The sequence below is a fragment of the Condylostylus longicornis genome, unplaced genomic scaffold, assembly GCF_029603195.1.
Source record: "Condylostylus longicornis isolate FDR11 unplaced genomic scaffold, ASM2960319v2 ptg000100l, whole genome shotgun sequence".
In the NCBI taxonomy this organism is placed as follows: Eukaryota; Metazoa; Arthropoda; class Insecta; order Diptera; family Dolichopodidae; genus Condylostylus; species Condylostylus longicornis.
In genome coordinates, this window is record NW_026578068.1 from 4,411,454 (window position 1) to 4,432,271 (window position 20,818).

Here is a 20,818-nt window from a genome sequence, read left to right on the forward strand (position 1 = left end):
ATTTTTCATATAGAACGAATAAAATCTTACAATACAAGAAGTTAAATACATTGACCTCATCCAAATCTCAAAAATTACAAAAAAAAAAAAACTAAAAACCATTGAACAAACATGGAAAAACAAATTAATGTATTTGCCTTTTTATATTCTTAAATACTTTTATACACTTAAACTGAAATTTTTTACATCATGACAAAACTATAAAAATTTTCCTTTAATGGCTGGTAAGTTTTATTTTACAGTTTTGTATCTCTAATTCAAATACAAATAAAAAGGAAATCAAGGAGTAAAGAATAAAATAGTCTACAGTCAGGAACTTTGTATTAACACGCAATTTTCCTTTTTTTAATTTTTTGCTCTTATACTTGATTTAGTTATGCTCGTTTTTTTTTTTTTTTTGTGGATTTTATTCAAGTTATTTCACCGGTACTTTTTCCCTTTTGTTTTAATTAAAGTACAACACGAAAGGTGATATTCAAACGTAGTATCAAGATTTAGTATTTTTTTTTCTATATGCATTTGTATTACGTATTATAGTTTTTTTTTTATACATTATATACGACTGTAAACTAACTGGTCTATAATTAGGATATTTTGAATTGTACGCAATATAATATGGAAAAAAAAACCAATTAGTATCATGGGGTAAATGCGAGACACTATACTAGTAAATATTATCTGATTGCGGTAATTATACACAAAAACATAATGTATAAAACATAACATTTTTAACGAACAAAATTTAATTTTCGAATTTCATTTATATAGAAATTAAACACATTGGAGTATAAACGTACAAGTGTAATAAAGAATTCTTTTTAAACTTATTGTCATTTGTAATGACTTTGTTATTGTTATTTCCTTTAAAAGCCGAGTGATCAAATTCAAATATTAATGTTAATTCTGAGACACAATTTTTGAGAACAATACTGAGTGCTGAATAATGATAAAAGATCATTTCCATATTATTAAAACCTCTTTGTAGTTCTGCGTTTATATAATAAAGGCCTACCTTATATCTCTTGTGACACCGTTGTTCTAAAGACTAAGATTTACTGTAACTAATAATTTTTGGATTCAAATTGTTACCGTTGGAAATAAATTTTCACAGAATTCTTAACTGTTATATAAATTTATTATAGTACCACAAAATATTCTATATGTAATTAATTATAGTAAAATTATAAATTTTTTTTATTTTTTTAGAATATAATTTTAATTTTTAAGTATTTTTAAATCTAAATTTTTTTATATTTTTTTTATTTATTAATGTTTTACATTTTTTTTCTCTCTTTTTCATATATATATCTCCTATTTTATATCTTTTTTAAATACTGTACATTACAACAACAAAAAATAATTTTCATTCATTTCATCCTTAACGCTTCCATACATAACACGAAAATATCAAAAATTGTGAATGCATTTAATATGGCCAATTGAATATTATTTAAAAAAAAATTTTTTATATATACATCTTGCTTGTGTTTAATAATTGAAATATATAAAAAAAAATTTAAAGCAAAATATACAGGTGTATTTGAAATCGCTCCCCATTGTTCAACTCAATTAGACAACATTCGTATGTGCTTAAAAGGTAAAAAATAAAATACCAAAAAAAAAAAATCATTCACTTTTTAATAATTAATATTTTAAATATTATTGGACTAAAAAATTTAAGTTCATAATTTTGTATACTCGTAAATAATAACAATAATATTAACTAATTTTATAATAATTAATAATAATTAAGGAGAATATAAGTGGCAAACCCAACATTTAAATGGTTTCACTGTTATTTAAATATTTTTTTTCTTTTTTGGTGTAAAAGTGTATAATAACTAAAATATTAATAATATTAAATAAAATCAACATTATAATTATTATTTTTATAAATAATGTGAAGGACCCCTTGGTTGTAATTTAATACCAATACTAGAAGGGAATACGAAAAAAAAATTCATGTGCAAATATGCAACACAAGGGAAGATTTATGTACGAAAAAATGTTTTGCTGGTGATGGAAATTTCAATATTAACTCTTTTTTGTACTCAATTTCATGTTATATGTATGGTTTGGTGTTTTTTTTTTTTTGTACGTAACTAACATTTTATCATGTAGTTAACAAAATATTAACTTAAGTTGGAAAAAAATAAAACTTTTTCTTTGACTTGTTTTTTTTTTCTTTATTATCCTTTTTTTATGTTCCTTGTAACTTTTTTTTTTTGGAAAATATATAAGAATACTTGTAAGAATTTTATTTTTATAATGTTATTTCTTTTCAGGAAGAAGACCATAATAAACAGTTTATTTAAGTTACTATAATTTATTATGTTAGGTGATAATCAAAGACTAAGCTATTCTACTTTTGTAAATGTTGGGATAACAGTCTTTTCCGATTTTCTGTAATATATTCCATAAAATTCTATAATCAGTTTGTGTATAGGGCAACTTTTTTCAGAGTAAATGAGGTTAAGAATTAATTTTTTTTTTAATTCAAACCGGTCTAATTTTTCTAGTTGGAACATTTTGAAAATTATTAAAGTTCATTTATATTATCTAAAATTATTCGTTTAAGTATATCGTGAAAAAAAAAACAATGTGAGGTTGAACGTGAGAACAGCTAAATAAAAATAATAAAAAAAATTATTCTAAACACGAAAACATTTTTTTTTTTTTACAAATTTTGAATGCTTTTAAATTTGGTCCGATTCTTCAACCAAATTTTTGCAGAAATTTATGATCAATTATATGATTACAATATCCCCTTGTGCAGGTAGTGCCAAACTATTTTTTAAATGAATACACGACTTTGTCATTTCATATCTAAATATTTAAATCCCTCTCTCTAACTTTACATCCCCCTAAAGAAAAAAGCGGATGAGAAGTATAAGAAACTTGGGATGAGAAACAAAAATAATTATTTAAAATTGAAAAATATGCAATTTGAAGAATTTTAAAAAATCTTATCTTAAGACTTATTTTGATGTTTTATTATAATTATCCTGATTATTATAATGGTATGTGTTCTTTTCAGCATCAGACACTATAAAATTAAAAAAAGTTTTTTTGGATTTCATTTGCATATAACAGATCTTTTATAACAATCAAAATATTTTTATGTAAATCCATATATGTATATAAATGCACTTATATAAATATTGATTTGTGTATATATTTTTCAATTACAATAAAAAAATATGAGTATACATATAGCATATGTGTATATGTATATTAAAAAAAAAGAAAAAAAGATTGAAAAAGAAACGTAAAAAACTTTCATATATAAAGAGGCGGAAAATCTAATTTATTTATTTTGTCTTATTCCTGGAAAAATTCCTGAAAAATAAACTAAAGTTTCAAATTAAATTTCATGTCATTTTCTTTTTATTAGATATTACCCCTTTTTTTCAATATGATCATTTCCAAAGTATGGAATGGATGTAGTAAAAGAAGCAATATAATACAAGTAAAAGCAATATTAAAAAATAAAATAAAAATTGCAGAAAGAAAAAACAAATTTAATTTTCATATTTTAATTAAAAATAAAAAAGAAAAATATTAGAAGTGTTCATATATTTACAAACAAAAAATATTTGATTAACTTTGACAACACTGTAGATATGGGGAATTCAAATAAAAACTAGTTTTTGTTGATTTTGAATGAAAATTATATTGAGTCTTTAAAATTGTTTCAGAGCTAACATTACTTGTAACTTATGATTTAAGATTTTAGAATAAAAATTTAGAATAGTGTGAGTAAAGAAATGTGTTATTCAAAGAAATTTTTAATTCACAATTATACTAGCCCTGATTTATTTAGTTCTAAAACAAGTTCTATAACAAAAAATTATGATTAAAGAAAACTTTGAACGGAAAAAAATTACAAATTGAGATTCAAATTGCAATTAAATTCCGAATGAAATTAAATTAAATTTAATCAATATGAGAAATATGTATATTTGTAATATCCTACTCGTAAGTGTATTGCAAATTATTAACTTTTACATTTCAGAACTTTGAATAAAGTTCAAAAAAATTTTTTTTGAGTTGAGAATGTCAAAACAAAAGAAAATTCAATTTTGTAATATAGGTGTAAAATTGCACTGTTTTTTTGACCATTTTTTTCATTTGAATAATATATTGTCATTTGAGAACCTTTATTTTGATTGATAGTAATGTATGAACTAGTTTCGAAATTATTTTTCAAATTCATTTTCACATATTGTTGCTATACCCTTTTTTCATATGAATCCATTGAAATAAGTTGGATACACAATGTTATTAAAATGAAGTTTTGCAAATTTGAAGTAAAAATAATTCTAATTAAATTAATTATAGAATTTTTATAAAATTAATTTTCCTTTCAAATTAATTCACATTAATTATGGAATCACAGAATTATATTCCTATAACACAATTTCGTGTTAGTTAACTAAAATTTTTATTATATTTTATGACAATCAAGAATATTATAAATAAAAGCAAAATTTACTTCTTATTTATAAATATTAAGAAATCTATTCAATTTATAAGAAAGACAAACTTCTTTTAAATTTCTTCACCCATTCCTGAATTTAAATTTCCCATGATAGTCTCATTAAAATCTAAGTGTTGAATAACTAACTATAATTAACTGAAGAGTTCATTTCGTATTATTTGTTTTACTTTTGATTTAGAAGTTTCTAGAAAAATCTTTACATCTTATTGAAGAGATAAAAATTTTCCTGGAATTTCATGTTGTTTCTTTTTCACTGGAAATAATATTCCAGTATAAGAAAAACACAAAAGAATTCTTCAAAGGGATAGTTCTTTATAAGAAGAATAAAATTCAAACTTTCATTTTACTTTATTACCCTTAATGGTAACGATTATCGTCATTATTTTACCTATACATCTAAAACATTTTTTGGCCTCAGAATTATTATAAAAAAAATAAGATATTTATCCAACATTTTTTTCTTTTGAAATAAAATAAAATTTGTCCTTTTAAAGATATAAAGGAAATATATAATTTTAATCTATAAAGAAATAATTTCAGAGTTCTCTTGATCATTATAGCTACAAGTTAAATATTTTTAACACAAAACATTTACGTTAATTATCCATTTTAGGAAACAAAAAAATTTAACGAAATTCTTTTTCGAAATTATATAAATGTGACGTGAATGGTTAGAATAGTTTTGTTATACAAATAAAATAATCCATAATTTATAAAATAATATTTCCATCCTTTAAAAACTATATTAAATGTACACAAGCATATTTATAACATAAAACACAAAGTTTTGCCTTAAAATACATAATTAAAAAAGTATAAACGAACTGACAGATTTGAGTGCCTACTTATTCCATTTTTTTTCGCAAAGTAATTTTAAAGTAAAAGTAAGTGCTATTGATTTTATATTGAAAAATAATTGAAACTCTTTAGGTTACACTTAATAATATAACGTTGTGTTATTAAGCGATTAAAGAAAATATTTAATTAGAGAATTAAAGCGACTTATCCAGATTATTTCTATACTTGCACTAAATTTAATATCGAATGATATATACATATAAATACATTGATAACAACAGAATACAATTTAAATGAAAATTAATTAAATGCACAGAGCAAATACAATGCAACATTACAAACTCACATTTTTATTAAGCACAATGCAATTAGATATACATTCAAATGAAAAGAAAATTTATTGCTTATTTTTTCAGATAATTACTAGAATTGATTCAATAATTTCTGAAATGTTATTGTACATACAGACTTGATTATATAAAAAAATCTATACATTTTATATAAGTACAAGATGGAATCTAATATTAATAATATGGTATCTAATAGCACGATTGTTTATGCTTGACACAAACAAGTTTTTGATGTTGTTTCTAAAAAAAAAGAAAAAAGTTTAATAATAAATATTTTATTAATCCATTTAAATAATTCAAAATTTCATGCTAAATCTATTCCTATTGAATTATTAACAATATTTTATTTTTTTTGCATATTTACAGTAACAAGATTAAGAGAGCATTGGGACGAGACATCATCATGTGTATTACAAAGAGCTTCACAATTGAAAAATATGTTAGGTGACTCGCAAAGGTTAGTTCAAATAAAAATTTTGAAATGCTTTTGTTGTATAATTTCATCCTAAAATTAAAAAATTTAGAATCCAAATTTAAATGAAAACAAAAATTGCAATAAAGATCTTCTATATAGAAAAATTTTAAAACGCTAATTTTTAAAAGCTAATATGTACAAAATATGCTTTGAATAGAAATATCTTTTAAATATTCTACAGTCTACGCTTCAACATATTTATTAATCTATATTATGTATAATAAAATCTAATATTATTTTAATCGAAAAAAAAAAAATATTTTTCATAATTTAATAATATTTAGATATGAAAGCAAACGTCTTGAAATTGAAACATGGCTATCACGTATGGAAAATCGTTGTGAACGTATGGGATCTGTTGCAACAACAGCTGACGTTTTAGAAGCACAACAAAAGGAACAAAAGGTAAAAAAAATTTATATAAAAGCAAAAATTGTGTGATTACGAAAGTTTTTTGGCTTAACATAAGAAGAACACAAAATAACAGATATCACAATTTTGTGGTACCACACAATTTTAATGTATGATTCTTGCCAAAGTATAAACCATAAACCATAAAAATATCAAAAAGGATAATTTCTTGCAAGTGTTCAAGTTGTTTTTTAAATGTAATTATTTTACCGTATCTTTTTCGTGGAAAATATTGAAAAATATGATGTAAAATTGGTTGGGTGAAATTTTAATGGCTTAACATAATTTTAGTTTTCAATTTAATTTTCTTGTTTCTAAAAGGTATAAGTTTTCAGTTTCTTAAACTACTTTGGCACAGAATATAAAAAATGTTTTTAAGTTATTAATATTTTTAAGAATTTGGCGACAATACAAAGTTTTGATATAAAATGAAATTGAAAATTTTTGAATGTTATTGTGGTCGTAATGATGTAGGAAATGTTGGATTTTGATTATTTTGCGATTTAGAGAGATAGTTTCTATCAATGAAGCATTTTTAAATTCACTCCTCACAAAACAAAATGTCAAACAAAATGGCAAGTGTGAAAGTACTAAAAGGTCAGGAAAAAAAATCAGCTCGATCAGTTTTTCGGAAAATATTTTCAAGCAAAATTGTACTTTCAGTTTCTGTTTATTTCAACTCAGTTTCGAAGACTGTATGAAAAAAAAGTAATTAAATTCCTCGGTAATCTTTATATTTGCATAAATTAATCTATTTCAAGGATATGAAATGAACAAATAGTTAATTACTCGTATAAGTAAAAATTGTATGTGTCTGCATATGCTGATAAATCAACAAACTTATGCTCCTATCTATCTGATGTGTTTTTAAACACGTATTTTGCATAAAACAAAAAAAATATGCAAAAAATTCATTCGATTGAATTCGTGCGCTTTGTACATACACTCCAATCCCAATTATAAATATCGATATCTACTTCATATTTCGACTTTCAATATAACATAAATGTATACATATATACATCACAGTCAAACTGTACAAGAACCACGCATTATCAATGAGAATGTTTCCTTTAAATATGTGTTGTGTTCCAATGCATCGACTATATTTTTTATTATTGAATATTACAGATCTAGATATAGATAAATAGCTTTTGTTTCTAAAAGCTGTTGTTTTTAATAGTTATCTATCTAAATCTGCTTATATTTTGCACTCTGACTATGCTTTTGCCTATCTGTTTACAACACGTACTCAGGTTTTCTAATATGAAGTTTAAATTAAGAAAGTTAGTGGTAAAGAAACCTTAGGAAACGATTTGTGTGACCTTTCCCTTATATTTCAAAGTTCCAGAAATGAAAGTTTTTGTTAGCCAAATTTTGTCTAAACTATAAATAAACTTTAGGTTCACGGAAGTGCAAAAAGTGGTTAGACCCGAGAAATATGTATGTGCCGGGATGTTAACTATGCAAATACTAGTATGTCAAATTGCTCTTTTAATTCATCAGCTTCTTGAACACATTTTTCTTAAATTTTTGAAGTTATTTTGTCTGTAAATTGTATGAATTCGATTTTTTTTATTGTATTACAATAAAATTTCTTCCCAAAAAATTCTAAAAGGAAAATTTAGAGACCGAATTGTATCTGAATTTAACTGACAGCAAACGGTTTTTACCGACCGCATTTTAGTATAATAAGGGAAAATATGTGATGGCACCAAATTTTGTTTGTCGGGTTTTTCGCGGAAACACACTAAATTAACTATTTTTGACGAGGTTCCTTTTTACAATATCCGAGATACACCGGGTCTGAAATAAACACAGTTCTTTTACTGTTCGCGAAATCCAACACATTCTACTTTTGAAGAATTTTAAACCACTATTTTTTTTTTCAAATATATATATTTAGTAAAAACACAGTTGTACATTTATACATACGTATATATATTCATACAAAATTCTTTGAATACGCTTTAAATGGTTTTCCATCATTGAAGGCATATTGTGTCTATTCAAACCTTATTGATGTAGATTTACTTTGACTAATTTATAACGTTTTTGTTTTAATTATTTTTTTCTTTTTATTTTTTTTTAAACTAAAACTATTTAAAGTCTTTCCATGCTGAGTTGCATCAATACAAGCATCATATAGAATTGTTCAATGCTTTAACACAAAAGTTAATTGCAGTTTATCCAACTGATGATACATCACGTATTAAAAGAATGACAGAAGCAGTCAATCAAAGGTAAGTGTTAAAGAGACCACTAAAGCTTTGGAATTAACTATGTATGTATACGGTATATACCAATGAATATATTATTCGCTCGTACTCTTATATTATTGGTTGTATATGCTCAATTATGATTTGCAATCCTGCAAAATTTTAAAATTTCAGTTTAAATTTATACTTACATGTATTTATAGAAGATTTTAAACATTTTGAAATGAAAGAAGAATCTTAATAATTTTTGAATTTTACATGGAAAATTAGTTACCCCATGCATTGAAAGTTTAAAAATGTGTGCTGTTACTTCCATTCCCTAACAAAATAAAAAAACAAGAAAAATGCTATGTTTTACGTTCTATACATACTTATGAATTCTTCGAAATTCAAGCATATAGCCAAGCATATTTGCATTAATAGTATGTATGACCGAAAATTGTATTTATATAAGTTTCCGCGTATAAAAGCGTGCAGGGTCAGCTATAGCTTTATATCTATAGTGTAGCAAGCATAACAATATACATACATGTTAACAATATAAAATTGCATACTTTTATGGATTAATACTGTAGATACATACATATTTTGTATAAATACTGCAATTATTTCTCAAAAAATATGTAATTTTCAATTTATATACGAAAATATAAAAAGATAAAAATAATTATTTCTTATTTCAGGTACAATAATTTAAATAATGCTGTTATAAATCGTGGAAAATTATTGCACGCTGCTGTACATAATTTACAATCATTTGACAGATCCATGGATCAGGTAAACATTTTCTTATATTATGTACCTATATATGTGCATACATCTGAGTTTTTGAATTCTTGCTTTCATCATATCAGACTTATATAGTTATAAGTTTATTAAAAATGCCGGGCAGATCTAAAACTTAAGTGACAATGAATTTTTTACAAGTTTGAATAAAAACTTTTATTGATAGTTGTAAAAATTAAAATTCAAGCGAATTGAATGCATAAATTCCTAAAAATTTCATTCACTTCAAAATTTTCCTAACATTTATAACTTTACTAATAAAAGAATTTATTTTATTCTCTTTGAATCCCATGTTGTTCAAAACACAATTTAAAGAGATTCCAAATTATTATGACGTCTTTAATAGCGCCTTACTGTAATGCAAATATTTGACAATGGCAATACAATACAAACCTTTTTTTTAAACTTTTCTTTTTATTTAAACGCCATCATTGAGCTTTTTTACTTATTTCTCTTAAAACCATATTAATTTATTATTAATAAAATTATTGATAAAAATATTATTTCTTACAGTTCTTAGCTTTCTTGTCTGAAGCAGAATCATTATGTGAAAATGCTGAAGCGGAAATCGACAGAAATCCAATGGTGCTAAAGGTAAGTGCTAAAAACATTTTTTACTTTTTGTAAAATATGCAAAACATTGTGCTAAATGATTATTTTCTTTGCTAAATTCACTTGATTTTAAAACGAAAAATTTTTGGAGACTTTTTTTACATTTATAATTTGAAAGTAGGTGAAAGTGGTCCGTACCTGATCTTAAAATACGGTGAATTTTATCATTATTTTATCACTATTTGGTTTGTGACTTAGATACAATTTCATTGTTACATTTAATTTTCAATAGATAGCGGAAAAGTATAAAATATAAAATGAAAAGGTTTTTGAGTTGACTAAAATTAATTAAAAAATTATGAGAAAAATTTTGTATTTTACCGTTTTATTCGAAAAGTTTTTCGGTTTTGTTGTGGGTTTAGATCTTAGAAAAGAAATTATGTATGTATTTTGATGTTTTATTTGAACGAAAATTTTATTCAAAATTAAAATTTGTTTTATATTGAAAAAATCATGTTTCTGGGTATTTTTCTGAAACACATACTTTCCTAATTGAAATTGAAATTTTTATGGCAAATAACGAGTGAAGAAGGTATGAAACCTTTAGTACAAAAAAATTTTTTGGAAAAATTGGTGTTTGTACAATTTTTACGATGTATTCGCTGTTGAATGACAAAAATTATTGGTCCTTATTATGAAAAAAATATTTCGTACGATATTTCTTATCAGAAGCATTGTACGACATATTTTTTTCATAATAAAGGCCATTGTGTTTGTTTTAAAAATTTCCTGACAAAAAAAATAAATTAGGCACGAATCAGGTGTGTTGGCAGAATAAAATTTTTAAACGATATGTTTGTAAGGATTAATGTTACAAGTATTCATGTTACGCAACTAAGCCATATGAAAAATTAATTTTACTTGTAATTTCTTTGAAATTTTAGAGTCGCTCTTCTATTTCTTTGCTTCAGAAAATATTTGCAAAATCCGAATTCAATTAAAACATTGGTTAATATTACTATTTTTTAAACTATAAAACTAATTCAAATGTCCACTAAAATGAGACGCTGAATGAATCAATTAAAATTGATTTGAATTGATTGAAATTAGAAAAATTTAACATTTTTTAGCGTCGTATTAAAATGCACATATGTAAGCTTAAAAACTTTCAATACCAATAACTTGTTCGTTGAATAGAATTCTACTTATCAGCACTGATGAATTAAAAATATTGTCTCAAGTTTTGACTCTTATTTTGTCTAACTTTTTTTCTTCTTTTCTTCCTATTACATGGCACATGACGTATCGGTAGTTACCTCTTCTGTTCTTTTATTTTTATAACACATACCAATACATATACAAACACAATATACATTTAAAACATAATATATATATACAAAGATTGTTATATATACATTTTATATGTATTCAAATGCATTGCTGTTTTTTTTTAGTTGTTGTATTTCTATTCATAAATTTTCTATTTACGTTTACTGCAACTCTTGAATTAATAAGCTTGCAACAACTTGACCCCATTTTGACACATCTTTTTCACATTTTCATATTTTAAATAAATATGTAAGTAAATTTATTTCTTATTTGTGTAGGTATACAGGAGATTTCTACTTATGCATGTATATTGCAAAATATTTATTTTCTTTTTTTTTCTATCGTATAATATGTACGTCCTGTGGAACGGATATACACGAGAGTACATAATTCAAAGAAAATCTTATAAAAAAAATGAAAAGCAAAAAGAAGAAAAGGTAAAATAAAATTAAAACAGTAATTAAAAATATAATTTTACGAAGGAGACTTCGAAATTGTGTGCTACCGTACATTGTTAAGGTTTTAATTAAATAAAAAAGGACGTGATTTGAAGAAGAAGATAATATGGTTGGCATAATTTTATGGAATAGTGAAAATTTTCCATTTTAGCATATTATGAAATTTAAAGTATTCTTATATAGATTTTTAATTTTTTTATTATGTATACAGTTTGATATTTTATTAAAATTCAAATTCTATTGGGATTTATTATTAAAAATTCTTTAAGAATTGGTTTAGATAAAATATCAATTTTTTTTTATTAAATATGTATTATATAATATTTTTGTTTGGCTGGGATCATTATCGTTTTGGTTGGAATTTCAGCTCAAACTGTAGGTGGAAGAGTGTAGAGGTACAACTTTTGCGTTAAATTGAGTATTTTAAACCTTAATAATTTTTAATTGAAAAATTATTTTCTTCTTAAATTCACTTATTATTTTAATTACTCAATTTGTGACTAGTGTATTTTTTTTCGATATAAATGTTATTCAAATTAGTAACAGGATTAGCATGGTAAAATAAATAAACTTCACATTAGTAACAATAAGCTTATTTAAAAAGTGACCGTTCTAAAGAAGAGATGCCACATAAATTGACAAAAGACCTATTTGATTTGATTATCTGGAACTCTTTGAGTCAGAATTCTTCGGGGTAATAATGAATTTGTTGGTATTCTCTGCATCAAAATTTAAAAAAAATATAAACCTTGACGTTTTCGCTTGTTGAAAAACTGTTCACTTATTTTTATCCCGAAACAAAGAACTATTTTATTTAAAATTAAAATAGGATTTATTTTGATTTTTTTTATATGCATAAAAATGAAATTTAACACAAAAAATGCAAAAAAAAAGAAAAAGTTTATTCAGGAAAATTGTGCACAGGAAAAAAATTAGTTTTAATTTTTTTCTCCTTTTTTCCCTCCAACTTTTTTATTCGGTTTGTATTCATAAAAGTGAAGAAATACTATATCTTGCTTTTGGAATTTAATTATGAAGTGGTCGCGCCAAATTTTAAAATTAAAACAGCATTATGTTGATAAAAGACGCAGACATTATGTTATATAATTATGTCTGTTTCTTTTGTTATAATATAAATTTCAATATATACATACGTGTAAGAATTATATTTGCGAGATACGTATATTAAAATTCACCGCTCCATTTGTAACCCAGCCACATACAAAAAGTATTTACACAGACATTTTGCGTACAATTGAGTTATAGATTCATTATCTGTTCCATCTATCTTTACGACTATTAAAACTGGGTTCAGGTAAATCCACTAAAATTATTTTCATGTAAAATAGTTCAAAATAGTAGTTAAGTTCATTTAAGTGCGTAGTGACATTTAGTCATATTTCAAAAACTAAAGTTTTTGATTCGATGTTACTATTCTGATTATAATGCTACAACTTGATTTTTAAACTTAGTAGAGAACGAAATGGGCTGCAAATTTCAAAATTGGGTGATGTGAAAGCCATATACTGCAAGTTTTCAACACTGCCATGCTACAACTTGGTCCAATTTAAATTTCAATTCAAATAGAACCAAAAAATACATAACAGTTATTTATTTAATTGTTTATTTTCAGGTTTGATTTAGAACTTTATATTCTGATTAAGAGTTATAAGACCTGGAACAATGTTTTCCTTTCAATCATATTTTCTGTAGAAATTTGCTTTATTTTCAAATATTAGCCATTCCATGTACAAAACATAAAATGAAAATAGTTTCTACCAAAACCATGTTGGGTAAATCATTAAACTCTTCAACATTTTTGTTTTTCCATCTTTTTATAATATTTAATCTACGTTTACATAATATCCTGAAATGACTATCACCGCGACTATACAGTTATATTTCAATTTATACATTTTATAAATATAATGGTTAAGAAAAACATTATTTATTTGCAGCACATAGCATGTTTTTATATAGTTGTGTATATAGTTTACGAATTTTGTGTGTGTCATGTTATTAAAGTAATATTTTTCTCATTTTGATTCACCTTTTTAATCACCTTTTTTTTTTAAATTTTTATGTCACTTTTTAATTAAAGTTGTTGCTTTTTTGTTATTTAATTTTTTTTTACCTCGTTTACTTTGCTTAATGAAAAATAAAGATTTTCTTTTGTATAACATTTTTGGGGTCGCATCGTTTTTTTCATCTATATGTTATCTATGTACTATGTATGTATAATTATGTATATAATGTGTGCAACTCGAACCATATTACTTTTAAAATATTTAAATGTGTAATGCAAAAAATTTTTTTTCGTTCCATTTTATAGTTTTTTTTTTTGAAAAGAAAAGTAATTTGATGATATGTGAATAGCCTGCGAATATTGCTGTTGGTAGATAGACGACCTATAAAACAGGAAAAAAAAAAAACGAAAAATAGTGTGCAAAAATGTCAAGCAAAATTTGTACTCACATTCGCATATAAGATGAGAGAGAAAAAAAAATTAAAATTAGGGTTAGCCAAAATTAGAGCACCAAAATCATTTTCAGGATTTCATTTATATGAGAAATTCAATGGTCCATATGTTAATACAAATTATTATTTATTACATGTGTGTTGTATCAGGGAAAAAGTATGCATGTCTGTTATAACAAAATAGGAAAAAAACGAACTGATTAAATACCTTCAAGCGCCTTCATTTTCTATTTGCAAATGCAACACAGTTTATGGTGTATAATATGGTATTGCTGCTTGTTCCTCAAAATGGATTTAGACTGAAATTTATTTCAATTTTTTAAGTACTTTTGAAATATATCAAATGTTAGTATAATCAGTTTAAGATCAAAAATAATTGTAAAGTGAATCCATTTTTCTTATAAATTAATATAATAATAGTTTTCTTGATTAATAATTAGGTTTTATGGTATGTATATTATATGTAGGAGTTTAAATAATAGAGGGCAACTGGAACTATTATTTATTTAAGTGTCCTTAGGATCTTTTTGCACTTGAGAAATATTAATATTTAATTTCATTCGGTGTTTATGAATAAAGTTAAATATTAATTTTTTGCATAGTTTACATATTCATGCTAAGCATATTTTGTAATTCTAAATGTTTATTAAGCATACATATGAGAATAATGAAAATCGTTAAGAATATTTTAAATTTTTAATTTTTTTTATTTTTTTAATATATTTGTTTTACATTGTGAAGAGTAGGTGATTAAAACAAAGATTTTACATATTGTAATGGTATTAAATGTTTGAGATTTTGAAAGATGTTTTAAAATATTTACACTAAAATTTTTAGAATATGCAAGAAAGGATAACAACATAAAAGTAATGAAATTGTGACAAATTCGTTATTCGTCCGTTCCTCAAAAAGAATTCAAATAACAACAAAAGTTTGTAGTTATTTAGTTATTCTAATTAAGGAACCGGCCAGGCCAGAACATGCAGATATTAAAAAAATTTATTATGCTTATTTTGGAATAAAAATCAAATAATTTTATGTTAATTCTGAGACAAGCTGTTAGGTAATCATATTTGCTAGATATCACCAATTATGGCACCTTTTAATCACATATATTGTTCTATTTATATATAAATAAAGCATCTGTATATTTTGTATTTGAGTTTAAACATGTTTAAATTTACATTTTAAGTGTTACTATGTAAACTATTTACCTATATATCTATCAATATGAATACGTCAGACTTCGTGTTAATATACTTCTATAAAATTTTAATCTTTACTCTAACATAAACATAAAAAAATATGCACATATCCATTATGAAATATGCTTCTTTTTACATTATATAAACAAGGATAGTGAAAAAAGGGTATTGCAGCGTTTGCAGAAGACTATAAGTAAAAGCTAAGGCAATAGATGAACAAAAAAAAAATTAGTTAACAATATTTAAAGTACTAGGTAATATAGGGGTGCAAATAACTTATATGTGAAATCGTATGTATGTACTACACACATAATTACGTATATTTTGCACGTATTATAATATATATATGACATACGAGTAGTATATATGTATATCTGGAATATTATGTGCAAATTCACAATTTAAATTTCACCTTTAAAGTTCTCTTTTTATAACGAAAAATAATAAAATTAACATGGACAACTTGCTAAAGACAAACGAAATAAAAGTACAAATATTGAAATATAATTCTTTGTTCTTACATATATAGATAAAGTGCTTGTCGTTGCTAATATATGGTTCGTGATAAAATCAGATTTAAAATAATTTTTTATATAAAATTCTAAGTATAAAATTTTTGGTTCATTAGCAGAAATTATTTAAACTGATTTGATTTTATAATATTTGAGATTTTTAGTTTTATTACAAAATCTCATTTATATTACAAGTGCTGATTTGTCACATTAACAAAACTTTTTGTATTGTCTTACATGATAATATTGTGCAGTACCCTATATTATATAGGTTAGATTAGATTAAAAGGTTTCTCTCTACAACATAAATTTTTATTATATTTGTTAAGTTTAACCAAATTACAAAATTTGAATAAAATTTTGGTATTCATTTTAATAATAGTGTACAGCAAATTTGAAACTTCTTGGGTTTTTTTTTTTTAATTCTTCGTTAAGTAAATTAATTTTTTATTAACTAAATCACAAATTTGATGATTAGCTATGTACCACTTGCTTAAATAACTTTAAAGTTCTAAATAATCAAATCAAATATTTTTCAAATGTGCGGTGGAATAAAATTAAATTCAATTTTATGAAGTTCATCTATCAAATTGTTTAAAACCTTCTGGAACCTAATATTTTGAATTCGATAGAAAACTTAAGCTTAAAAAATTTATTAGTTCTCCATTTTACAGTAAAGAGGGTGAAGTTTCTATATATATTGTATTTTATATGTCGCATTTATTCAATCAACTGAAAAGGTGTAAAGTTAAAAAGGACAACCATTTTCTTATTTCACCGATAGCATTATTTTTTTTTCCTTATATTTTGTGGGTTAAAGTAAGAAATAAGAAACCGAAAATTTCAAAAATATTTTCCAAAAAAAAATAAAATAGAAAAAAAAACTGATGCAAAGCATTTTATTAACTTGATTTACCATTTTCCTTTTTCCTTTAATTTTTCGTTTTTTTTTGTACTAACTTTTTCGAAACTAGAAGATTTATGAGAGGTGGAAGGAAAATATAAATTGAAGATTTGCATGTTATTAACTTTTAAAGGTGTTACACATGTTTACAAAAAATTTTTTTTTGGTTTCTTCTTTTCTTGAAATTTGGGTTCTCATTTTTTTTTCTATTGAAATAAAATAATTTGAGCAGAAATTTCTTTTATTTTTCTTTTTTTTTATGGAGAAAAATAAGAATGTTTTCAATAAATTTTTTGAAAAAAAAATCCCCAATAAATAAAGATAGACAGGAACTTATAAGATCTCATTTATATAATTTAGAAATTTAAAAATAAATTCTTATTACAAGCAAACATAGAAGAATTATTGAAATTTGTTGCAATTAGTAGTTACATTAAGTTCTTTCGATTAGTTACACAGAGAAATTAACATGATAAATTTATAAATAAAACAAATAGTTGTGGTATTATGAAGGTATTATATAAAATATCTTGAAATAAAAAATTAAAAAAGTGTTTTACTCAAAAATGTAAGAGTGTTATGATTTTTGCATTATACAAAAATATTTCATTCAAAAATCGATGTAAGTCCATGGGAGTTTTTCTTGATACTATGAGTACTTAGGCTAATACTGAAGAACAAAAAAATCGATTTTGTATTTTGTGAAGTCATGAAGAAACGTTTGTTCTTGCAGTTTTGCCAATAAACGAATAAAGCAAACCTATCCGTAAAACCATTGACGTTGCCAATTATGAATAATTTAAAGAAATTTTATGCTAACATTCTATATGAAGAGGAAAATTTTGGAGAACTATTTGCAAACAATTTCATGTGAATTAATTTAAATTAAAGCAGTTCTTTCTCTAATATTTTTCCTATATAATTGGAAAACTTTAGAATTGAAAAAAATTAGCTCAATAATTCAGAAAATAAAAAAAAAATATTTTTTTGAGTTTTGTCCACTTACATTTAATTTTGTTGGAAAACTGTGAGTGAACAACAATATTTGAAAATCACTTAAAAATATTTTGTAAATTTGATTTTATATTCAATGATCATTATTCAATAATAACAATTAGAATACAATTCCCTTTGATACTAAAAGAAAACCAGTGTTTTCCACTTTAAATTAAAAAATTTTCAAAATAAAATTCATAATAAAATTGGAAACAATAAATTGCCTACGAAAAATTCCTAATGTAATAAAAAAATAAGATCGAAAATTATAGAGGCAAAAAAAATCTAAAAAAAGACTTTTCGGTGGTTGCCTTAAAAAACTGCTTATAAATTTTACAAAATATTTTTACAGTAGTACACCAAGCCCATATTCCGTTTGCAATTATTAAAAGTTTAGAAAATTTAACTATAGCATTATGTTTACCTTTTATGAATTATAAAAATAATTGAAATAAAAAACATGTGCGATTAAGAGGAAAAGCATATAAAAAATCTAGTTTATGTCTTAAAAAATCTATTATCCTTTTACGTCTGCTATTCATAAAAATCTTTGATCAATTAGCAAATACTAAAAACATTAATTATGTTTTATCTTTTCAATTAAGAAATAAAAAAGAAAATGAAGAGAATTTCAATTTTAGCCTTGGCCTTTTTTTTCGAAATATTTTTTCTTTTTTTATTTCTATAGATAAAAAAAATTTTTTTTTCAATAAATTTTTTTTCAAATTTTTCTTCTTTATTGTTCGCTCTCTATAAAAAAAAAAACGAAAATCCAAATTAAAATATGTGCATTTTATGTATCTGCTTTTGCCGTCTATCTTTTTGGCTTTGTTGTTTGTTCTTTTCATTTTCTTTTTTGCTTTATTGATATATGATCAAACAAATTCAAAATAAATTTTAAAGTAAGCCATATTGAAATTGAATTTAACATTCAATTTTTAATTGAAGACCTGCATTCAACATTCACACAATCCAGAATATATGATTCTGAAGTATGGACATATGATATAGGTATATATATACGTAATATACTGCTGACTAATAAAGCATTCAAATATAATGGGAATAAAAACAAAAAATTGGAAGGAAAATATTGAAAAAAGATAACGGGGAAAAAGAAAATATTAGAGGGAAAACAGAAATAAAACATGTAAAAAAATAACAAAAAGCACTGCAAACTTTAAAGTTAAGGCTGAAGCATCAAACCAGGCACTTCAAATTAAAAAATGGTACTTCAATCAAATTAGACACTTTTAGGAGTTTTTCAAATATTTGGTTATCAATTTTAGTTTTAGTTTTTTTTTTTTTATTTGAATAATATACAGAGGCATTATATAACTAACGCAATATGTAGAATTGTAAACAAAATTAGTTTTATGTGTGTGGTTACTTCATTTTAAATATTTTTGAATATTACATAAAATTTTTTGGCTTAAATATTTTTGTGGGGTCATTTAATAATACAAAGAAAAAAATTGGTGGTACCAGCTAGACCAAAATTATTAAATTTTATGTGAAAAAAAATCAGACAGATGTAAAAAAGAAGACGAATCTAGTTATTACCATATGTTATGATAGTTACATTTCAGAAAAAAAAATCAGTATGACGTTCGAACTCAGACTACTTCAAAGTCAAGTTTCAATTTAGAAAACTAGTGTGTGAATATACAATCGATATTATTTTGAAAATTATTTCTTGAGTCGAATATATTATTATAACGGTTCAAATATAATAATATAACATCTTCATTTTGTTATAAATACGAGTAGTATTCAATAAAAATTCAATTTAAATGCATTTATAGGGCAATAGAAATTAAAAAAATTGAATTTCTTATTTGTAATAGGGCTGAAATTTTCTGATCACTTATGATTTTGAAAATAGAAAAAATACTTTTTTTTTTATTATGAAAATGTTATTTTGTTAATTATTTCCGGAAATTATTGAAAAATACATTATTTTGAAATATAATTATAACATAAAGTGTATATAAGTATAAACATGCATTGTATAGATTAATAATAGAAGAGACAGCTTAATAATTACATTGTATGCAACATACATATACACGCACTTGATGCATACTTGAAAATTTATGTTGGGGTTTCCAGTTGAAGAGATAAGAAGAGCCTACTTGTGTTATGTTTAAAAAAAAAAAATTGATTTCGATGAGTTGATTTTTTTATACGCGGTTAAATTTTGGGTTTTAAATTTACACTTGATGTTCAAACATTGTATTTTATTAAAATGGAATTATTATGCAATTATCTTGAATATAATAGAGTAGTTAAGGAGAATTTTATTTTTAAAAATATCATTTTATTTTAAATCTGAATATTTGTGTGTATTCATAAGTGTTATAACAAATAATTTTTAGTAGTAAGTAGTATAGGTTCACAATACATTACAGATAGTGCAACTATCTTTTTTACGCAAAAATGTATAAGTTTCAGTTGTGTTTTACCGAGCGCGTTGCATACTATATGGTAGGTTATTTTTAAATTATTCTAATAAATTACTGAACTATTTTAAAGAAGTTCCATTTGTGATATCCAGAAATTGGGATCAATGCTGTTTAACCCTGCTTAGCGATTTGGAGTCGAGACATCAAATTACAGGAATTAGGATCGAAAATTTTAAAGAACTTCAAAAATTATTAAAAGTCGTATGAGATTTTAAAGAAAATCTTCCTGAAAAGAAGTAGATAATTTTTATTTATTTACGAATTGAATAAGTTCTATTCTGATTTATTATATTGCGGTATAGATGTGCGAAATTCAAAACTTGTCTCTTATTAGAAATCAATATGCAAAATATAGAAATAGTTTGATGAGTTACATACA

At 23.7% G+C, this 20,818-nt stretch overlaps 1 protein-coding gene across 2 annotated transcripts in view; it reads left to right on the top strand.

Moving 5' to 3' along the window:
• Nucleotides 1–20,818, top strand: part of LOC129614079 (dystrophin-like) — a 119,124-nt gene that overhangs the window by 57,381 nt on the left and 40,925 nt on the right. The window contains exons 3-7 of one of the 2 annotated variants that reach the window (XM_055528467.1): nt 6,016–6,106; nt 6,409–6,529; nt 8,645–8,778; nt 9,438–9,531; nt 10,054–10,134. In XM_055528467.1, coding sequence (XP_055384442.1) covers nt 6,016–6,106; nt 6,409–6,529; nt 8,645–8,778; nt 9,438–9,531; nt 10,054–10,134 — 521 coding nt within the window. Of the gene's footprint in view, nt 1–6,015; nt 6,107–6,408; nt 6,530–8,644; nt 8,779–9,437; nt 9,532–10,053; nt 10,248–20,818 lie in introns of those variants that run through there. The other variant, XM_055528466.1, reaches the window with a different exon arrangement.